This window comes from Nestor notabilis, unplaced genomic scaffold (assembly GCF_000696875.1).
Source record: "Nestor notabilis isolate BGI_N333 unplaced genomic scaffold, ASM69687v1 scaffold7872, whole genome shotgun sequence".
Classification (NCBI taxonomy): Eukaryota; Metazoa; Chordata; class Aves; order Psittaciformes; family Psittacidae; genus Nestor; species Nestor notabilis.
This window is the reverse complement of record NW_009918679.1, coordinates 39421-61026: the sequence shown is the minus strand read 5'-3', so window position 1 is coordinate 61026 and position 21606 is coordinate 39421. Positions and strand designations below refer to the sequence as shown.

General features: G+C 39.5%; 2 protein-coding genes across 3 annotated transcripts in view; one reads left to right on the top strand and one right to left on the bottom strand.

The window, feature by feature from the left end:
- Nucleotides 1-312: 312 nt before the first annotated feature.
- Nucleotides 313-5475, top strand: ALDH5A1 (aldehyde dehydrogenase 5 family, member A1; the record flags this gene model as incomplete). The annotated part of the gene is made up of 8 exons (XM_010009842.1): nucleotides 313-483; nucleotides 757-873; nucleotides 1294-1437; nucleotides 2323-2466; nucleotides 3380-3538; nucleotides 4075-4244; nucleotides 4994-5052; nucleotides 5204-5475. Coding segments are annotated over 8 exons (1170 nt in total), but the record flags the coding sequence as incomplete, so codon positions are not given.
- Nucleotides 5476-14840: 9365 nt separating this feature from the next.
- The window catches only part of KIAA0319 (KIAA0319 ortholog), a 34263-nt gene continuing 27497 nt past the window's right edge, over nucleotides 14841-21606 (bottom strand). For both annotated transcript variants that reach the window (XM_010009840.1, XM_010009841.1), the window contains exons 16-20: nucleotides 21170-21312; nucleotides 19706-19828; nucleotides 18221-18311; nucleotides 15854-15945; nucleotides 14841-15019 (exon numbers count right to left, since the gene is read on the bottom strand). In XM_010009840.1, coding sequence (XP_010008142.1) covers nucleotides 14841-15019; nucleotides 15854-15945; nucleotides 18221-18311; nucleotides 19706-19828; nucleotides 21170-21312 — 628 coding nt within the window. The remainder of the gene's footprint in view (nucleotides 15020-15853; nucleotides 15946-18220; nucleotides 18312-19705; nucleotides 19829-21169; nucleotides 21313-21606) is intronic.

The window sequence follows — 21606 nt, the reverse complement described above, 5'->3', positions numbered from 1 at the left end:
GTAGCAGCTAACTGCAGAGTATGTAAATAAAGACATGCTACGTTTGCTGTTCCACCTCCTTGTTTTGGGCAGGTAGGAATCCAGGCACAACATACAAAATGTTGACTCTACAATGACAGTATATTGAAGCCACACAACTACTGCTGCTGCAATCATACAATCCTTTTTGGAGAGATTGCAGTGTACATGACAGGATTATCAAGTACTCTGAAAAAGAGCAGAAACTCTGATTTCAGAGTCAGTTGACTTGAATTTGTTTGTATTACTTCTGTCTGCCGCTTACAGTGTATCTTTAATCTGATGTAATCAAAGGGGAAGCCTCTGAAAGAAGCACGGGGTGAAATCCTGTATTCTGCCTCATTTCTGGAGTGGTTTGCGGAGGAAGCTCGCCGGGTTTATGGTGATATCATTCCAGCATCTGCAAAAGACAGAAGAATAGCGGTGCTGAAGCAGCCTGTAGGAGTGGCAGCCATCATAACCCCAGTAAGCATAGCTGGATTTTTGAAATTGTGAAGGTATTAAGCTGAGCCCACAGAATGGGGCTGTGGCCAGACTCATGGCTCCTCTGGCCCTGGCAAACACCCCTGTCAAGTTTCATTTCTACCTTGTACTCTCTTCTTCCTGGATTGGCAGTGCTTTGTAACGTTCGCTTGGGACAAAGCACATCTGTTTAATTACAGAAAAGGTTAGCTATTTCTGCAAAAACAGGAGGCAAACTTTTCCCAAGTTTGATTGTACTTTTTTCTCTCATCCTAGTGGAATTTTCCCAGCGCTATGATTACCCGGAAGGTTGGCGCAGCTCTGGCAGCCGGCTGTACAGTGGTAGTGAAACCTGCAGAGGACACACCGTTATCAGCATTAGCTCTTGGGGAGGTGAGCTTTTATGCTAAGCTTTAGCTCAGCAGCGGACTGAAGCTGTAAATGGGGAGTCAAGATGGGCTTTGAAGATACCTCTGGCCAGCTTCATACATGAAGAAAGGTCAAGCTGGCTGACTTGATCCAGAGGTTTAGTGTAGTAAAAAATCTTTGAAGGTTGCTTTAATATGGTCTAGAGCCTCAAAGAGGACCTGGCCATTTAGCAAAGCAAAACATCTTTGTATCTTTGGTTACTCTGACAGCCAGCTTAAACCGGAGCAAAGCTGCTCTCTTGACACCGTGGCATCTGTTACTTGTGCTGTGGACTTCTAGCTTTCATTGACTTACAGACTGGTTTCTTTGAAATGGTAAACATTAATGACTATTTCTCATCCAAAATGCAGTAATAATGCAAATTCTGTATTTCTTTTGTTGCAGCTTGCAAACCAAGCGGGAATTCCAGCAGGAGTGTATAACGTAGTTCCTTGTTCCAGACAAAAGGCATCAGCTGTAGGGGAAGTCCTGTGCACTGATCCATTGGTAGCCAAAATATCTTTTACCGGCTCTACAGCAACAGGAAAGGTACATAAGTGCACAGAATCTACTTGAAGAGTATTACTGTGGTTATGCTGGAAAGGTAGTTGGGAAAGTGTGTGCCTTTATACAGAACTGCCTTTTTTTCTGACTGCTGTATACAGATTGTCCAAATAATTGTGTACTTCTCGAGATACTGCCTATTTACTTCAGTATCGGTACTTCACAGAAGGATGCCTATGCGCAAGGTCTGGATAACTGCCCTTTATTAAATTATAATGTAAACAGCTCTGTACCAGATGCTCTTGTTTTGTAACGTAGGGTGACAACATACTAATAAGAACAATGAAATTGAGTTTCAAAGGTACTATTCAGGATCGGCTTCTGCAGTTGAAAGAAAGTATTAGAGAAGTGAAGCCGTTGAATCTCTGCTGTCAACCTCAGGCAATAAGCAATAACCACCATCTCTCATGAAATAAGCTTTAAAACTGTAGAGTGTGGCTAGAAGATGGTGGGATTGTATGGGATGGCTGTATGCAGAATGAAAAAGTCTGGTATTGAGGCAAATTTTAATACCAAGTTCTGTCTGATCTTGGAAAAATTTTGTGAGAGTAGTCAAAATTTTCGTTATCAAAAACCGAAAAGAATGAGAAAACAAGAGTCACAATACTAGTGTATAAAAGCCTGACTTGAACTGAAGTTGATGAAAATCCTTCTCTTCAGTATTTCCTGGCCAGAATTTAATCTCTAAATATTTTAATGAAGGAAATTAGTCCTTGTTTTTGTCATAGGAGAAAACAGACGGTCTAGCATTATAGAGAAGGTGCAGATTAATTCCCTGCCAGAGTTAGTTTTTCAGTGCTTTTCATCTCTGGTTCCACAGTTCACATCTGGTAGAGGTACAGATTTCTGTGTCTCCTCTGTTGCCTACAGACACTGCTGAAGCACGCAGCTGGCACTGTGAAGCGAGTTTCCATGGAGCTTGGAGGACATGCTCCTTTTATAGTGTTTGACAGTGCCAATGTGGACCGTGCTGTTGCAGGAGCCCTTGCTTCCAAGTATAGAAACTCAGGGCAGGTAAGACTAATCTTTTTGTCCTTGTTTCTGGGAAGCGAAGAGCTGTACGTATAGTTTAAGCTGTAAATAAGCTATTTTATGTAAAAGGAAAGCATAGAACACTTCATTGTGAAGAGTCACACACGGCTTTGAGCACTCAAACCAGTTATCAGCAAGCCTGAGTAACCACACTGTAGAATCCCATGTATTTTAGCAACATACGTGACGATTCTATCACTGAGAAGGAAGATCACTAGAACCTCTTGCAAGAGTGTGAAAAGTGATAAGCCGTTTTGTCAGCATTTTGTTGTTGGCAGTAAATTAATCGCAGATTATTAAATTAATCACAAATAAATTATTCACAGACTGGATAAGATCCAGTATGGAAGACGCCTCTGCTGCTGCAGAGAAGGATCAAGTAGTTGTTACTTTTGAGAGACTGTATCAATCAAAATAGGATGCAGTCACAGCAAAGGGGTAGCACAAATTAATAGGCCATTGGAAGCACTTAGAAACAAATTCCATGAAGAAAGCAAACTCGATTAGTGAAGAGGTTAGAAAGAAAGACCCCACCCCACCAAGTGTGATTTGAGGTTCTGCTGCTCAGTCCAGCACTGCTAATTAGAGGGTACTTCTTGCAGATTCTGGACCTTGTTTGATCCATGTATCAGTCAGTCAGGAGAACTCACTGAATCTTAACTGACTTAAATTTTCACACACATGCTGACAGCTTGTTGAAGTTGTATTTCAGAAGTGGGAGGGATGATGAAAGAAATGGCAAAGCTGGGTAACAGCTTAGGATTGATGCAGAAGAGGCAGAGGACGGACCACTGTAGTAACCTGAAAATGCGGCATGAAGGCCAGAATTAATTAATTGATAGATTAAATACAATATAAACTACTGTTTACTTTTTCTTTTCATGTTTGTTTTCAGACCTGTGTTTGCACAAACCGTTTCCTGGTGCAAAAGGGAATCCATGACAAATTTGTGGAAAATTTTGCTAAAGCTATAGAGAGAGAACTACACGTTGGACGTGGATTTGATGAAAATACTACCCAAGGTCCACTAATTAATGAAAAAGCAGTGGAGAAGGTATAAATTATTTCATTTTTGACATCTGAATTTCCTTTCTATGAAGTAACTTGAGATTTGCATTTCACTTTTTTCGTGCTTTTTTTGTTAGAATATATTTGCAGTGTAGCTGGAAGTGTGTTCTGTCCTCCAAGAGAGCGTACACATATAGGCAAAACAGATGTGGCCAGTTAACGTATCACTCCCTTATTTCCAATAAGAGAAAAAGAGATTCCTCCTTTAGGAGAAGCTTATTCCTCCTGATTATTTCCTAGCTGTTCTCAAGAACTTTTACTGAAATTGAATACACTGTGAAAAGCTGAATCTTTAATATCCATGAGACTAGGGCCATGCTCATAATTTATCCCTCTGAAATTATGTCAGACCGAGAGAAATACAAATTCAGGAGAAATTTTGAATAATATTGCTAATGGTCTTCTACAAAGTATAAATGTCTCAAAATCTTTAATACTAGAGAGTATTATTTCTTCCGTGGAAAATACACTGTTGTTCATTCCCAGACGCTGACTTTGAGATTGCTGTTTTGCATACCACAGGTAGAGAGACACATTAATGATGCAGTTTCTCAAGGAGCATCTATTGTGACTGGAGGGAAACGGCATAGCTTGGGGAAGCATTTCTTTGAGCCAACATTACTTACTAACGTTACAACAAAAATGCTTTGCACCCAAGAGGAGACATTTGGCCCTTTAGCACCAGTTATCAAGTAAGATTACTAATTTTCCAGTTAAAAATAGCAGCTAAAATATGAAATATTACTTTGAATAAATAAGGTTTGAATGACAGTTTGCCAAAAGGTGTTTTTGTACAATCACACAAGTCTTGTAATAAGACTGGGGTACACATATGAAAACTTACTTTGGATGTGTAGTTTGTTTCTCTCTCTTGATGCAATTTTAGCATCTCTGCAAGTTTTTGAAAATTACTTTCTTTTAAATTGTATCAGCAGTTAAACAAAAGTACATAGCAGCAAAACCTTCATCAGCCTCATGATACTTAGTATGAAGTAGGAGGCAGGACTTTGCAGTTTGTCATGTGATCTGCTAGTCCTAAGTTTTTCTGATTGAGGATTACTTGAAGCTCTCTTTTCTCCTTAAGACCTTTCCAGCCTCCATCCAGAGCAATTGGATGTAATGGAAGAACATATGGTTCTCTCTGGTGGTTAAAAGTGTGTTTGGGGAAATTGGTGGGCTGCCCTCTGTAACATTCATGTTTTAGCTACCAGTATGTAGTGAGGATAAAGGCAACCCTAACTACTTAACTGCAGTTTAAATGAAGTGGTAGAAACTCCTCCTCTGCTTCAAAGTGAAAATTAAATTAGATGTTTAAAATACACTTTTGGAAAAATCCCGTACCTTGACCTTGTATTTGATAAGGCGGCTTCTTGTTAGTCAGCAGTATGGTATATGGACTGCAGGCCTCATTTTTGGTTTTTTTTCCTCTTTCTGTCTACAGATTTGATACTGAAGAAGAAGCTGTTGCTATAGCAAACGCAGCTGATGTGGGTTTAGCAGGTATGCCTCTGTTGGATAAATGTGTTTCTGTAGTTTTATGAACTTCAGTGTTACTGGATGAGGCTTTTTGATGTCAAGAAGTCTCTTTTTCAGAGTCTTCTCTAACTTTCTTTCTGTTTTTAATTTTCATTCCTGTATCTCTGTGTGGCAGGATATTTCTATTCCCAAGATCCAGCTCAGATCTGGAGGGTTGCAGAACAGCTGGAAGTTGGAATGGTTGGTGTTAATGAAGGCATAATCTCATCAGCGGAGAGTCCTTTTGGTGGTGTGAAACAGTCTGGCTTAGGGCGAGAAGGCTCAAAATATGGCATTGATGAATACTTAGAAATAAAGTATGTCTGCTTTGGAGGCTTATAAAAATCTTCAAAAAGCACAATCCCAACAGTTTGGAAAAGAGTGCTGTAGTTTTAATAAGCTTCTTGAACCAGATACATGTACGAATGCAACTTCTACCTTCTTTAAAACTAAGCAACCCTGTTCTGTATGTGTAGAGGTATTTACAGTATTCTGTGCTGCCATGTGATTTTACATGTTCATTATTTATACATTGTTTTTCAGCAGCGTGATTACAATGTGGGGAAGAATGCACATTTATTATTCTTTGATTACCACTGTGTAACTGGGAGGACTCGGGAGACTTGTGCATAATGAAAATAACTCAAAACCTCTGGCAAGGGGAAACTAGACCACCATTTTCTACTGCCTCTGATGTTTCAGTGATGATGTTGGTGGCTCTGGGGAGGACAGTCTCCCTTCAGAATTTTGTGTACATACTTGTCTTTTCTGATGTGGTTATGTGACCTTTTAGAGACAGGCGTGCCTTTTGTTTGGGGTTTTTTTTTAATTGTGAGAGAATCTGGTGCTTGTGAGAGGTGAGGAACTGCTTTCAGCTACAGCTAGGCATCCATGCAGGTGAACAGACAGCTTTTTGAGTGCATCTTAATGCTAGTTGCAAAGCTGCCACCTGTTCAGCTTTGAGCTTCTGAGCAAAGAGCTGTAATTTGTGCCTAACAGTTTGCATGCACGCACCTGGGATCAAATACAACTTTTGTTTGACGTTTGTGAACCCCAACAGCCCTGGAAACAGGATAGTCCAGGAAGGACAAGTTGTTGCTGGCTTTGTGCATAGCAGGAGCAAGATGGGATGCTTACTTGCAGGAATAACTTACGTAACTGTGACACTATAAGGGCTGTGTGAAGGAAGCACAAGTGGTGACACGATGATACAGCTAAACTCCCTTCCATGAAAAGAACGTGACTCTCCTTGGGAAGAAGTAGTGTCACTGATGTAAATGTTGATCAGTGTCTAAAGGAACACTACTTACCACCTCCAAAGAACATGAGCACATAAATGGTTCCGTTCCTATGGACTTTGTGCCTTGAGTTGGATGTGTGGTTATACAGGTGAATGTCCATTAGGGAAGAAGGCTTAAAAACCTTTAAACTTGGCTTACTTGTGGCCTAATAAAGATTTAAATAGAAGCGATTAGAGGTGAGATTTCTACACATCACCTTACCATTTTGTCATCTTCAAAAGATGATGTAAAGCTTCCTTAATATAAAATGAACAATGCTGTTTAAACTTTCTTTTTAATGGCGGTCAAAAGAAGCACTTTAAAAAAAGAGCAATGTTAATTTGGCAAATAAATCAGCACTGCAGAAGCTACAGGGAATAAATTTTGTTTCCTGTGTTGGTTAAATTTATTTGATGGGGCTTTACCCATTAATTATTAAAAATAAATGAAAGAAGGCAACAGAGCTCTTCTTTCTATACATTAATGAATGTACCTTATGAAATGGGATATTTTGTCCAATCAGGCAAAGAGGTACCAGGTAACACAAGACTTGGGGAGGGGGGAAGGCAGACCAGAACTGAGTTTCACAGGATTTTTTAAAGCGCACATAAGGTAGCGTTAAGTGCTACTGATTATTTCCAAGTATTTTTATGGTATATTTGTGTAATGCTTGAGACCGGGTAGGTCTGGAGCACGTTACCTGTCAGTAGTGTTTGTGCATCGTGACAACTGAAGAGTGGTTAAGGGACACTTAACTGCCCTTCTAGTAATTTCCAATGCACCAAAAAAACCACATTTAAGTTAGTGAATTGCACAGACTTAAAATATGTCTGCCTGTGAACTGCATATAAGGTAAAAATTAAAGTTCTTTCATTTACTGCTCCATGACAGTGCAGTCTTGAATGTGGGTCTTCTTCTTGGGACAGTGCAGTTAGAGGATACATTCTTCAACCCACTGCTCTATTCATTGCAAGGTTACCCATCTGAAGCATTGGTACATTTATAAACTCGATGTGGTTTTGGAGAATAGCACTGTTAATGAGTAAATGTTTACTTTTTTCCTAGCAAATAATACCTTTTACTATGGCTGAAAACAAGCACAAACCAGAATTAAAGATAAGGTATATAATAAACTTCAAAAATACCTTTGTCTAGATTGGACTGTGGTTGAACTCCAGCATAGTATTCATCTGTCAGCAAGGTCTACATCAGTTAAGCACAGAATAATCTTAAACTTGTCTTAGCAAAAGCTGTGATTCTTCAACAAAAGATATACTTGAATTCTCACACTTGAGTTATGTTGATTACACTTGTCATAGTTTAGCAATTTCTGGATGTTAAAACTATAATGGAAAAATACTTTCTGTTAATAAATAAGTGAAAGCACTGGATTGTGTGGTTTATTATCTTACTCAATGCTGAATTGACAAACAGCCACATGAAGTTCAGTTTTTCAGATTTGCAGATAGTTTTTGTTCTGCCATCTTTGGCACTGGAAAAAGAGACAGTTCTTTGGATCCACGTGTTCACAGAAGCATGGAATGGTTTGGGTTGAGGTATAAGATTTTGGTTACCCTTATTACAGTCCCTTGAATCTAAATCAAATAGATGCCACTATTTTGACATACTAATATGCCACCAGTCATTTTGTATACAAGTCTTCTATGCTTAATCAAACATTTTACCACAAGATAAAGGCTTTGTGGATCAGAGTGCCTTTCCCAGCCTTCAGAATATGATTATTTGCATAATTCTTTATTCATTAATATTTAAAATAGATTTTTGGGAGCTGTTATTTCCATTTAGTTAATACAGTTTTGAAGTCTCAGAAACTCTCTCCTGGTTTCTAACCTCACTTATAGTGAGGTTAGTCATAGTCCTTTTTTTTTTTTTTTCCCCAAGTTACCTTTTAAGCAAACAGCTGTTGTGTGACTCCCACTGCCTGTCCTCTCTGCGATAAATCTCCTTAAGAAACTACATTTACCTGTTCTACTACATAGTAACATTTTTAGCTTAAATAGGCAAAAATTAGCTCCAGATAGTGCACAAGGGTTTTTTTAGCATGTCACTCTACGTAATACTTGTCCATTTGTATGCTAAGCTGGCAAAGTTAATTTGGGTGCCAGTGAGGGAGGCTTTTGATGCTAATAACACTGATCCAATACCAGTGAAGATAGACAGTAAGTCTTACCGAGAAGTACGTCAATATCTAGTACTTAATTTTGTTTCCAGTAACTGGCAGATTGCACTGTTACCTCTTGTCACCAAGATCAAGGAAATGTTCTAACAGGCTACTGTTCTTGCAGCCTATCCATTTCTGAGACACAGGTGTTTATAGACATCTTTTATGCTTTTATGGTTAAGTCATACAAACCCAGCAGTTTAAATGGTACTCACTTTTTTTACTGTTTTTACTGTTCTAAATCAGACATGTTGGGAGTTGGTCAGTCCTGTAAGTAAAATAAAGTTCCATCCTTTGACTTGGCATTGAAGTTATTGTCTCACTGTAACTGGCAGTCGTAAGTGTAACTGGTCATGCCCTTTGTTCTAGCCCTACTGCTTATGACAGGATTGAGTTATCTTAACGGAGAACATTTTAAGTATGGTCTTCAGAAGCTCCAAGTGCTTGCTTTAAGTGTTTTCAATGTCAAAACTCTCTGCCTTGGACCTTCCAAGACATGAGAAGTTGGTGGTTTATTCACTTCATCAGTGAATGCTGAAGCTACTTCACACAACTGGTGTAAGTTGTTTAGGAATTGCTAATTACCTGCTGTTGCACAAATCCAGAAGCTTACATCAGCCTACTTAAAGGGGAGGGGGAAGGCTGTTGCTGTGACCAAAATGAACAATGCGGGAACAAACAGGCAAATGCCATTCTTCAATAAAGGTATCTCATCAGCTCATTCAGCAGCCAGCATTCTTTTGTAAGAGTCAAGGATGAAAGTAAGAGGTACCATGTAGACTGTGACACCATGTATCCAAACACACTCAGTGTTGCTCCTATGGGTATGTTTTTTCCTTACAGAAAGACACTTGTATCTCATAGTACCTTTTATTATGATTTAGCACAAACTTCACACACACTGAGGCATAGATTTTCCTTTGCCAGTTCTGAAACAGGCGGCATAACCTACCCCTAGCTAACAGCAGTATTTTGGGTTATATTGCACACTAGTATCTGATTACTGCACTGATTAGACTTACAAATACTCAAAAGTTGTATTTGCTACCAAATAAGCCAAAAACTTGCAAAATAACCACATTTGGCATGACAGCTGGTGAATATTTACACAAAGCCAATTAACCAAGTTAAGGACAAGCACCACATGAAAACTCACACTGTAAACTACAGTAATTTTTTTCTGCTTTCTGATGTACTGAATTATGTTACCTCTCTGGAAAAAAAAAGACACTGGTTTGCCTTTGTCAGTAGGAAGGAACATAAAAGCAATGCTTTTATGTTTGAGTACAGACATAAGCCATGGTATACAACTTATCCTGTTAGCCTGACTTGAGTGTTGAGTCCAATACAGAATACCATGTCTAAAAGGAGTACCTGACAAGTTCCTAGAATGAAAGACAAAACTTTATTAGTAGTTACATAAATGTAGTATTTCAGCTCAGAAATGGTTCCAGTTACAATACATTATCATTTGCAATAAATAGCATTTTCTAGAAACAGACTCCTAACAAATTCTGTAATAGCTCACCCATCCACCTACAGGGAGAAGCACTTCCATACAAGGACAAACTACTGATGTGGAGCATATCTGCACTTGATTCATAGCCTTTGCAAAAGAAAGAAAAATTATTTGCCTTTTCTTCCTCCTTTTTTGAAGTTTATTTCTAAGCTTTAGGGTTCATTCCCTTGCCTTGGGGAGTTCAGGACCTAAAAGGTATGCGAAATGTGTTCTCCCTTGCTGCAGAAGTATGGCATTAGTATTCTAGTTAGCGATCAATGACAAGCAGCAGGTAATGTTAAGAAATTAATTCACCTCTCTATCCCATTTCCCTTCTTCTAGAAGAAGGTTTATCTTTCTCAAACCTCACATAAACAGCTCAGAAGACTAAAGTAAGTGTCACTTTATTACCACCACCTGAAAGCTCCAGCTGATTACTGCCCATTATTAGTATATTGAGGGGCAAAATGAGTTTCACTTAGGCTTAGAACAGGAACAGAACTAAGAACTCAAATTATTTCAAGAACATCAGAACTAAGGAAAATTTAAATTCAGCATAGAAAACACACGCATGTGCTCACTCTCCCTCTGAGAGGTGCACACGCTTGCATGTGTATGCACCTCTGTTTGCCTGCAAGAGACTAAGAAAGAAAAGGAAAATTAGCATCGTAAGAATAGCATCATAAGAAAACACAGCTGACAGCACATGTGCTCAAACAGTACCTGTATCTGATGCATGTGACAGAAGGAGACTGCTAAGACTGTTTACCTAAAGGACACAGCTGCAAATGTGTTCTTACACATGAAACGAGAATAATCTTTTGCTTCCCCTCCTCGAATAAGCAATCTGTACTTAGACTGTTAAGATTTTGCTGAATTTCTCAGCAATCTACTCAGTTAACATGAAAGTTTGAACCGCAGGACAGAGAACCTGGATGTGCATCTTGGCACATACTGTGCTGAGTACTGAATCTGTTTAATGCTGCAGGCAGTAATGGTAAGGAATTTTTTTGGCAAAATATTCTCCTTACTTAGAATGCAAAGACAGTCCTTTTGCAGAGAGGCACAATCTCTGCTTGTGCATGGATCAGCATGTGTAAATTGACACACAAGATACAAATGAAAATCCAGTGCTTACTCCAAAGCTGTGAGGCACTTTATGTATCAGCACACTGTCTGCCTTCAAAGAGAGGCAGTATCTTAACAGTGCCAAACTGAATGTATTCTTTATTTTCACAGAATCGTAGAATAGTTTGGGTTGGAAATAATCGAGTCCAACTGTTAACCTAGCACAGCTACGTCCACCACAGTGGACTCTGAACCATACACAACAAGCTATATCTGGTCTCTGCTTTTCAGTGCAGATGAGTCTGTTGGGAACATCCCCATCCCAATTTCACAAAGAATCTGCCAGCACTCTTTCTGTATATGAAGAAAAACAATATATGGAAGTAAACATAAGGACTGAGAACCTGCTTCAAACCCATCATAGCCCAAACCAGAACTGGCATCAGAACTCTACCACTGTGTTCGCACCTTGACAGCTAGTTTTCCAACCCTTTCATTCCAGCTATGACCTGACACGCTGCAAGAAAGCAACAGTTCTAGAAATAAAAATTGTACTGCATCAAGATACAAGGCTTGATACAATATCTCCTAAATTCCTAACAAAATCATGCTTGGCCCAGTGACACAAATTTAATATCACAAATTCACAAACCCAGAAACTATTATTTTCAACTTCTGTGCAAGTTTCATAGTAAGAACAAGCCTGATCTTATATTAAAGGAATGACCTCTCCTTCCAAGGAGGTGAAAGGATCAAACTAGTAGAATTAGAAGCAGCTCAAAACTTTAAACTATATTCAACTTTCAAAACACAACTAAAACACTGTTAGCAACAAAGATGTCAAAGTATCATCTAGAGAACAGAATTTAGTAAGCAACTTCCACTTACTAGGGCCTTAGGCAATACAAAATTGGTCTAATCTTTCTGATTTGTTAAAGTGAGAAATACTTAGCCAAATCATGCGTACTTTATCATGGCACATGAGCTTACCACCGATCCAAAGATCTGAACCCACAGTATGTTTGTGTGTAAGGAGGAATAGCTCAGGGAATTCTTCAACATTGAGGAAAGCAAGTTTATGATTCCTGTCATTTTTTACTAGAGAATCTGTCTAGTTTGTTTGTTTAAATATGCCTGAATTTTAATTCCTTGAAAGAACAGCCTACTAGGCTTCAGCACCAACTTTAGAAACATAAAATAAACCCAAAGCACAAGCAACTGACTTCACAAAACTGAAGGATGCTGCTGACTACACTGACATGTCCTAAAAGGTAAGTTTATAGATAAAGGCACACTTGATACAGTATTTAGCAGAAGCATTAATAGCAGCGTGGCCAATACAAGCTGTAGTTCCTTATACAACTCTTGTCTTTTGTTTAAAATGCATGTTTCCAGGAGTGTAATTCCTTCTAGAACATCTTGGGAATTTGTGCAGAATTGATCACACCCAATATTCCATTTGAAAAAGAAAACAAAATTAGCATTTTGAGTGGGCCTTAACTTTCTTTATGAATGCTTAAAAGTAAACACTGTATTATGATGTTAACACATCTGGAGCAGAAACTGAAAGACATCAAAAGCTGACCTTGCTTTTATTGACCAAGTTATTTAAAAATATATATACATTCACACACTCGAGAAGGGGGAAGGTGAGATAAAGTAGAATTTTTTTCATTAAATAGCCTACAGCCCCTATACACATAGAGTTAAAACTTGTCTTCTGAAGAAAGTGAATCACGCCGTTTACACTGCATCTTGCTGGTGGGTATGAGAAAAAACATGGAAAACACCTGCATTAGCCCATTTTAGCTCTTCACAGCCTCTCCCACCACTATGATTCCTTCAGCCACACTCAGCTGCCCAGGGAAACGCAGGCTGGGCACAGGAGAGATACTCCTTAGTGCAGCATTAATAGCTTTAGGGACTTCTGCTGGCTGCGTTTGAGAATCAGAAGTATGAAAGCAGTTATGAGCATGCCATATTGCTGCAACTTTTGACTACTGATTCCTTCCAACCTAGACAGTTCTGACTTTTGCCCAACTCCATTGACAAAGGAAGCACAGAAGCCACAGCATCCAACCCAACCAATCCGTTGTGTCAGACTTCTACAAAAGGATGGAGAAAGACCCAAAATTCTCTACCAAATTATTCCTTATGATGGAGGTGAGCTATGTCCCCTACCTGACCCTTTTCATCTGCTCTCCGTGATCTCTATGCTGTTGCACCCTTCTCTGTTAATGAATTCTCCACCACCAGATGTAATTAAAAAGAGTTAAAACCAAAAAAGACCAACTGTCCAAAATGCTCCCAGAGGAATGTTTTCTCCATCAGAATACACTGTTCCTCCAGCTCAGCCCAAGACTCCAGCATGTCAGTAAAAGGGCCCCAGGAAAGGCTGACATGGTGGCCACACAGTTCCACTGACACAGATGCCCCTAAAAGTGAGGCTTACGTACAAAAGCCAGGTATTAAGTTTGAGATTTCAAGAACAGTATTGGGGGCATGGCTTTAAAGCCTAACAAGCACACTGTAAAGAAATTATCCAGATTGTGAACATCAGAACTCCAACATACCTACTCTTCCCAAGCACCTAAAGGGATCTCTTTAGGCCAACACATCTAGTTGCTGCATAGCCACAGAGGAAAAAGTAAAACAGTCTAACGTTCAAACTAAAACCTTTCCCAGTACCAATTCCCATGACAATGAGCACAGGTGTTGAACCTCCTACTCCACATAGGTTGTTTCACCACAAGCATTTCAGCACACAAATGGCTGGCACATTCTTTAATTGAGCAGAGGTTGACAGATGGAACTCATTTCAGCTGATGGTTCAGTCTTAGAAGGTCCAGAGCTCCTTAGAAGTACTCTCTAAGCAAAAGGTTGCTTGGGATGCTAAAAATGCTTCTGAAGGTACTTCACACGGAGTCCTTCCTGCCTTTCTGTTACTGTTTCCTAGCTAGATGTGAAAGACACCAGAGAGCCAAAGCACCATCATTACAGAAGACAGCTGGACTTTCCTGCAGGTACCATATTTTCTATGTAAATACAGGGAATATTGCACCCTACAGGACACAGATGTATCACATTACAGCTGATTAAGTGTACTAGTAAGTGTAAACTTTCTTTGAAAACAAGACATTTCCATCTGATGAGCACTACCCTAGAAAAGGAAGTCACAAAGCACAGTCAGAGATAAATACAATGCACTAAAAATGCTGTCTTTGTGTTCCCAACCTAAACTGAAAATGAAGATGGAGCCTGTGATCACATATTGCTCTCTATAGTTGTAAGGGAATTTATCTATATTGGCTTTTGCTGGTTTAGGTCAGCATCATAATCATACTGCTTCTCCGAGAAAAAGACAGGAGCACAGTACATGAACCTTTATGCATCTCAGTTACTATTGTTAGTTCCATAGCAGCCCTGGCTAGTTTGTAGCAGTGATACAGGTAAAAGGGCCTTCCGAAGTTCAAACAAACATTCAGCATGGAACATGCAAGAAGTAAGATGTGCTCTTCTTTGTTCCTATAATGGTGACAAGAGGAGTTAGCTGACCATCTATTCCTTCCTCCTTCCTTCCCCTAAGTGTGCCAGAAATTTTCCCTTTCAATCCCCTTTCAATTCCCTTCAATTTTCCCTTGCAATTAGTTGGTATTTTAGGAAGCTTTTGGTTCTGGAAAAACAGGTGGCCAACATGTTTCAGATGTGTTGAACCAGTGTGTTCTGTGCTTTTACCCTCATTCAGTTATCTGTCTTTGGAGCTGTAGTTGAAGGAAACCCCATTTCTGATGGATCCATTCATGAGGGTTTTAGGATTCTCTCTTTCAATCTTTTCTCTGCTGAAGATAGTGTCCTGATCACTGTCAAACTCTGATTCAGAGACCATCAGGCTGGAGTTGTGTTCTGTACTTCTGTGCTTTATACCTGACAACAAAAAAGCAAACCAAGCTCATTAAAAAGGTTTAACTTTTTACATAACTAACCATCCTCTCTTCTGCTGTGATATGAAATACAAGTGAAAACATTCTCTGCAATCCAGCATAATAGTGTGCACCACTGCCACCACCAACAAAAAAATGGCCTAGGAAGTATCGTATGCCGTCAGACAGATACTCTTTTGACTTCACTGCAGGCCCATCAGTCTGTGGCTCTGAAATGTGAGTATATGCATTAAATTTGAACCAATTAGATGTCTTGATACCTAGCCTATGTACTTCTCATAGCTTCAATCCGGAAACTAGCCTGTCCATTGAACTGATTAACACAAGCAGCAATGAAAGGTCATGGTTTCTACAGAAACATTGTCTATCTTTCTAGGACAGCAGCTTCTCAGGATGATTTTATTTCCCCTGCTAGAAAATGAAACTCTGGTAAATAAAAAAATACATGTGAAAAGAGAATAGCAGCTGAAGTCTGCTGATATTCAACAGGGTGCTTCTGGGCCAGGAAGGAACTGCTACACAGCAACAAAAACGACTCCAAATTAAAGTGTGTGCAGGGAGGGAGGGGGCTACATGGAGAAAGTCTGTAGGACAATTAGATGTTCTAAATTAAAGATTAACAAAGAAGCTCAGTGGCTGAGTCCAAGGCCTCATGAAAGACATGAAGTGGATATTCCCTCAAACGTTTCATTCTCGCCTCTGCCATTCACAGATTTGTAGGCCAGTTTCTGGGCTCCTTCTGACTGCAGGTGTCAATTCAAATACACTACCTGTAAGATTGGTGGATGGATTTGCAGCTGAAACATATAGCACGTACCATATTTGGGCCGTAGCTCCATTCTCTCCTGCTCATCTATGTTATCTAGGATGGTATATTTTGTTTTCTTTCTTATCTTTGTCCTCTTTCTGCTAAAAGAAAGGTACCAGAAAGACATTTGGTTCTCATGTACACACATAAATCTGCTGCTTCTCCCTTTCAATAAATATAACTACATACCCCAATATACAGAACCTCACTGTACTTTCTCAACTCCGTTTAAAGAGTTGTCCCAGTTTATACCTGTATAAGGCAGCTGTAAAATTATACTCTCTGGTCTAGATTGTTTTTCTCTCTGATATAGAGAGATTTAGAAAGCAAGAAAGATTGACCTGCTTTCCTAGGCCACAGGGTTCAGTTTGTTCAATGTCAATATAGTAACTAGACACAAGGTAGACATACATTCATTTGTTTCCAAATAAAATTTCTGTAAGAATTGGTTAGGTGTTCCCACCCCCACTTTTCTTTTTAACTGAGAGTATTTAATCAGTGCTTGTCTGGTTATGCTTACAAAGACAACCAGATAAAAATGGAAGTTGGCTCCCTCATATATATACATGCAGGGACAAAGCCATACTGGTTTGTAAGCAAATCCCCACTTGTTCTTTCTTCATTTACATCCTCTCCCAACATCTATTTCCACAATGCTGCAAAGATCATCATCTCTATGTTAAGCATCAGCTATTCACAGGAGTTACTTATCTGCTTTTTAATACAGAAGAAAAAGTCCTGGAGATAAAGGGACAGACACAGAACTGTTTGCTGTATTGGATCAAGAGGGAACAAAGGATTTAGGTGTAGAAATAAAGGCACTCATGCATGAAACCAAGGGCACCTCCTAGAATATGCTCACACTTCAGGTATTTTTCTGGCATTCTTTCTCATAGCTTTGGAGGGGGGTGGGCGAGTGGAACATGCCCGTTGTTAATGCAAGGATTGACTCTGGCGATGTCTGGAGAAACACTGCCACTCAGATTGCACAGTTCACATTGGAGAAACCACCTACTGCTCAGCTGACATTACAGCCACAGCCAACCGCTCAGCCTCCCCTTCTACATGGTCTAGAAAAATGGAGTTCATTTGGCAACTCAGCAGTGGCTTTAAAACCTCCAAAACTCCACTCAAATCTTGGGTTAGGATCTCTCTCTTTTCTGTAGTTTCCACAAGGCGAAAGGCATCTCTTGCCATTCTGTCCTGTGCAGCATTTCCTTCCTCTTTTTTTTACGCTTACCTGTACCAACCAGCCCTCACCCTCTGGCACAAGCCACATGAGGACAAAGGACAGAAGCAGCTGAAATCATAGAATGATTTGGGTTGGAAGGGATGTTAAAGGTCATCCAGTTCCAATCGCCTGCCACAGACAGGGCCCCCTTCCACTAAACCAGGTTGCTCCAAGCCCTGTCCAACCTGGCCTTGAACACTTCAAGGGATGGGGTACCCACAACTTTTCCATAAACAAATCCTTTCTCATCAAATCTCACAAGCCTGTGAGGCTCCACCCTACACTCTGGGGGTAGAACGGAAGACACTTCTATTTAAACCTTTCTACTAACAACATTGTTCCTTCAACCATTAGAAGGAAACCAGTATCAACACTTACGCATTTCAAAGAACATCGTTTACATACTGCAAAACCCTAGAAAAAAGTGGAAATCCAGAAATATTTTGACAGCCTTTCATTTTTGCTAACACCTGAACAAGCTATCTATTTACTGGGCTTTTTAAGCAGCAGCAAGAACGCTTCCTCTAGTGACAGAACTTGCAGGGGCTTGTCACTTGAAAGAGAATTTCTTATCAGCTCAGTAGAAAAGACTGGGGAGGAGGACAGAGAAGAAAATGATGTACAGTAGCTGGCAAAACTGTTTAAGAAAAGAGTGGCTGGGATCTCCGGAGTACTCCTTGCCTGTCAGCCAGATGCACCCCCATGTCCACTCTTCCTGTCTAAGGGAAACACCAGGTTGGGAGCAGGTCCCTTCCAATGGCCTAGAATACTCCTACGACAGTAACCTTCAGGGTGCGCCTCTTTTGGCTTTTTTTTTTTTAGTTTTTTTTTCAGTGTACCTGGAAGAATCAGTGTGAGACCATGAAGATCTGCAGTATACTCTCAACATTTTAACGTAAATTATCTCTTAATATGAAAGATACTCCAATATCGACTTTTTGGCTTTCGAAAGGCGGAATTGCACAGAGGCATGAATGGATATCCCCTTTTTTCAATAAAAGTGCATCTATAAAGAAATAGGTACTAGAAGCTCCTCCTATGCCTGAAAAGAGTTTAGTGGTTTAGTGCTAAGGACTGGATTAAAATGTGGCAGTTGTGTGCAGTTTTGGCATACATCCCATCAAAAAGAAACACAAATCACATACCTTTTGCAGCAGCAGATGCAGAACCAGGCAAGCCCTACCATGACCACAATCAAAATAAATACAGATACAGTGACATAGAGTATACTCCACTCTGAAAAAAGAAATACAACAGTACTTTGTAAAATAATATGAATGGGATAATTTCTAATACAAGTCTATTAAAATAGCTAATCCTGAGGAATGGGGAGTGGCAACAGGAACTTAGGAGAACTTAGCACCTTCATATTCTCAGAAGAATCTCTAAAAATTCTTAAGCTTCTAGACCAAAAGCGCCTGTTTGAAAATCTTCTTCTACTCCAATACCTTTTACCATCCCAAGATGGTAAAATGTCTATGTGAGAACTGAAAGTCAAGAGGGAATGGTTAGCACCACAGTTGTCATTTTCTAACTGAAATAAGCATAGGTGTACTCTAGGGCTGGCATTTCTAGTAGTGCTTTAAAAGAGCAGCTGATTAGAGATAGATCCTTCCACTTGCATGGTTACATTTGTAAATCCACGAAAACATGAGAAGGATACAGAGGCATGTGCAAGAATGTGAACTCCATCATACATACACTCATTATTTCAGTGTTGTTATACTACAGAAGAACACAGCATTAGGGCAGGGCTGCAGTAGGTCCCAGCCTCAGGCTTAAAACTGACTGTCCCCATTTTGGTTGGTCAATTAGTCTTCACTCATCAACAGACAGACACATGGTCCATGGTTACTTAATGGCTTGTAGCAAGCTCCTCATAAATGTTTATAGATTTACTTGAAGACTAGTGTATTGCTCAGCAAATGTCTCCAAGCCTGCACAGTACATTATTTAAACTTAAACAGAAGACCAATTTAGTTAAATTAGAACTATTAAATATTTGAAAGAGAGGCATAGCTGATATGTTAGGTGTGCCACAGAATACAGACATGATTAATGAAACTAAATTTCATTTCCAAAGTGCAACAGACAAACTGAAAGAAACAGTGAAATTAATCGTTCTAAAAAGCTGAGGTATTAAAGGTGACTACACTAGTTAGCCCAGAACACCAGTGTTTTCTTTCCTTAAGTCAGCTCATACTTCTGGCACAGAAGCATCAACCACCCACTAAAACAATTTAAGTTGTTGCCTCTTTTTCTGTTTTGCAACAACCAGATGAATACTACTCAAAGAGCTCTGCAATGTCCACACTATTCAACAACCCTTCCAACTAGCCCCAAATTGTTGCAAGATCTCTCTCGTGTAACAAAGTTCTCATGCTTTTTTCCTCAAATAGTGGTACTTTTAATAGTTTAAGCTTTTAGAATATTCTAACTATAGGCTACTACTGTCAAGACATTATAATTTCAAGACATTTTTCAAGTATCTTTCTATATAACGATATTGCTTGGCTGGAAAACAGAGACTGTGTTAGTCTTCCGAAGTACTCCCCCTTCTGACAGCAAATAATCAACAGTCTCACAAGATAAGTTATTCTTGAAATACATTCTTTAACACCCAGACTCACCACAATTACTCTCTCCATCACTTAGATAACGATGAATCAAGTTTTCCATCCACAGCTGGTAGCAAATGCAGCGCTTTGTTATGGGGTCACAGTGTCCATGTCCAGAGCATTTTAAAAGACAGGCTAAGAACAAAACCAAACCTAAGGTCAGTTGTGTAATGGACAATTTGTCATGCATCCTCTTACTGTGAGGCTACAGTGGTGGTAAAGTATCTAGTTCATGACGTTCTGTTGTTTTTTTAATTTCCCTTTCCTTTGATGTTACATGCTAAGCAGACTTACAGTTCAGCAGACTGCAGGCTGTGAAGAATATACATTTTATGCATACAATATTGAAATTGTATGCAAGTCAAGAACAGATTATTCTAACCAGAAATAAAGATGAGTTGAAGTTGTGGAATTGAGACCTGGTTCTTTCTTTGTGACATATCTGTAAGAACTTCTAAAGTACCTGAGAACTGGGGAATAACAGCATTCTCAGGTACTAGAAGAGAAGCATCATACCAATAAACCAGAGCGTACTTCGGTATTTCAAAGCTGAATTGCAGCATCTGAGGCCAGAACGTTTACATGCCTCATAGGCTTATAGGTAGTAGCTATTGATAGATTAATGCATCATATCATGCTAAAACGAAAAGTTATTCCCCTTAAAACTTAGAGTAGCAGATTTGCTATGTCAAGAAAAATGTTAATACGTATTTTCAAGTGACTCTACACGTTTCAGTAATCCAAGTACATTTACAATAGAACAACACTCCTTTTCAACAGGTAAATACAGTATTTACTACAAAATCAATGAGTATTCTACTGCCAGAGCTAGCTTACTTTGTCTGTGATTGGATCATTATGTGCTGATTTTAAACCATGGAGAAATAATATCTGCAATATCTGAGTATCATAAAGGGTTTACATTACTAGTGAAGTTTAAAATAAGCTTAGAAGTTCAAACATCTTTGGGGGGGAAATAAAAAGTTCATTTTAAGAAACCCCAGAGGCCTGTCTACATTGCAAATATTAGAAGACTAGGTTGTAACAGTGATCACCTGACCATTTTGACTGATAACACGCAAGTTACATTACAAACCTATTACTGAACACTGAAAGCCTGCAAGGAACCAGAAACATGAAACATTCTATAATATGGATATATTAAGTTTTTCCAATCTTCCAACAAAAGATGATATAAGTCAGGTATCTTTATCCTCATTCCCCAGGTCTTCCTGATGCAGACCAGACTAAGACATGCTTTTGCCTGCTGTTATAAACGATGTCTTTTAAAAGAACACAAGTAACTGGCACCAGTCTACCACAAATGAACAAGCATTTTCACATCATCTTGCGGAAAGCTACATCCAAACCCAGACACCAGGTGGCAGACAGAAGGCCTTCATGCACTGTTTCCACGTGCTGTACTAGCCAGATGCCTGCAAAGTTCCGAAATGAGCAAGTACAATCAGAACATACCAGCTGTGTCAACCCTCAGGACTTTAAAAAGCAGGAAGTCAGCCTTCTCTTTCAACAGCTGCACATGCAGAGTTCGTGAGACATCTGATGCCTTGATCACCTTGGAAGGATGCCCGTTCTGCACGTAGAACACAACCGCAGTGCTGCAGAAAGAACGGCTAAGGTCATGACTGCTGTCAAAGATCACTTTTGTCAGGCATTATGGTTTACAGCTTTTGGTTTTGTTTGTTCCTGGAAAGCAAATGTCACCACTGATAAAGATTAGAGAACTCTGTCCATGGATCAATCAACTCCATCCAAATGCCATGGACTTCATTCTGAGCCAGGAGACCAGAGTTCTCTGGCTTCTCAGTTTCACAGACAAAAGGTGAGAACAGCAGCAAATATAATTCCCTCCTTGGTCTTCCTGACTCTTACTTGAAGAGAAGTATGTATAC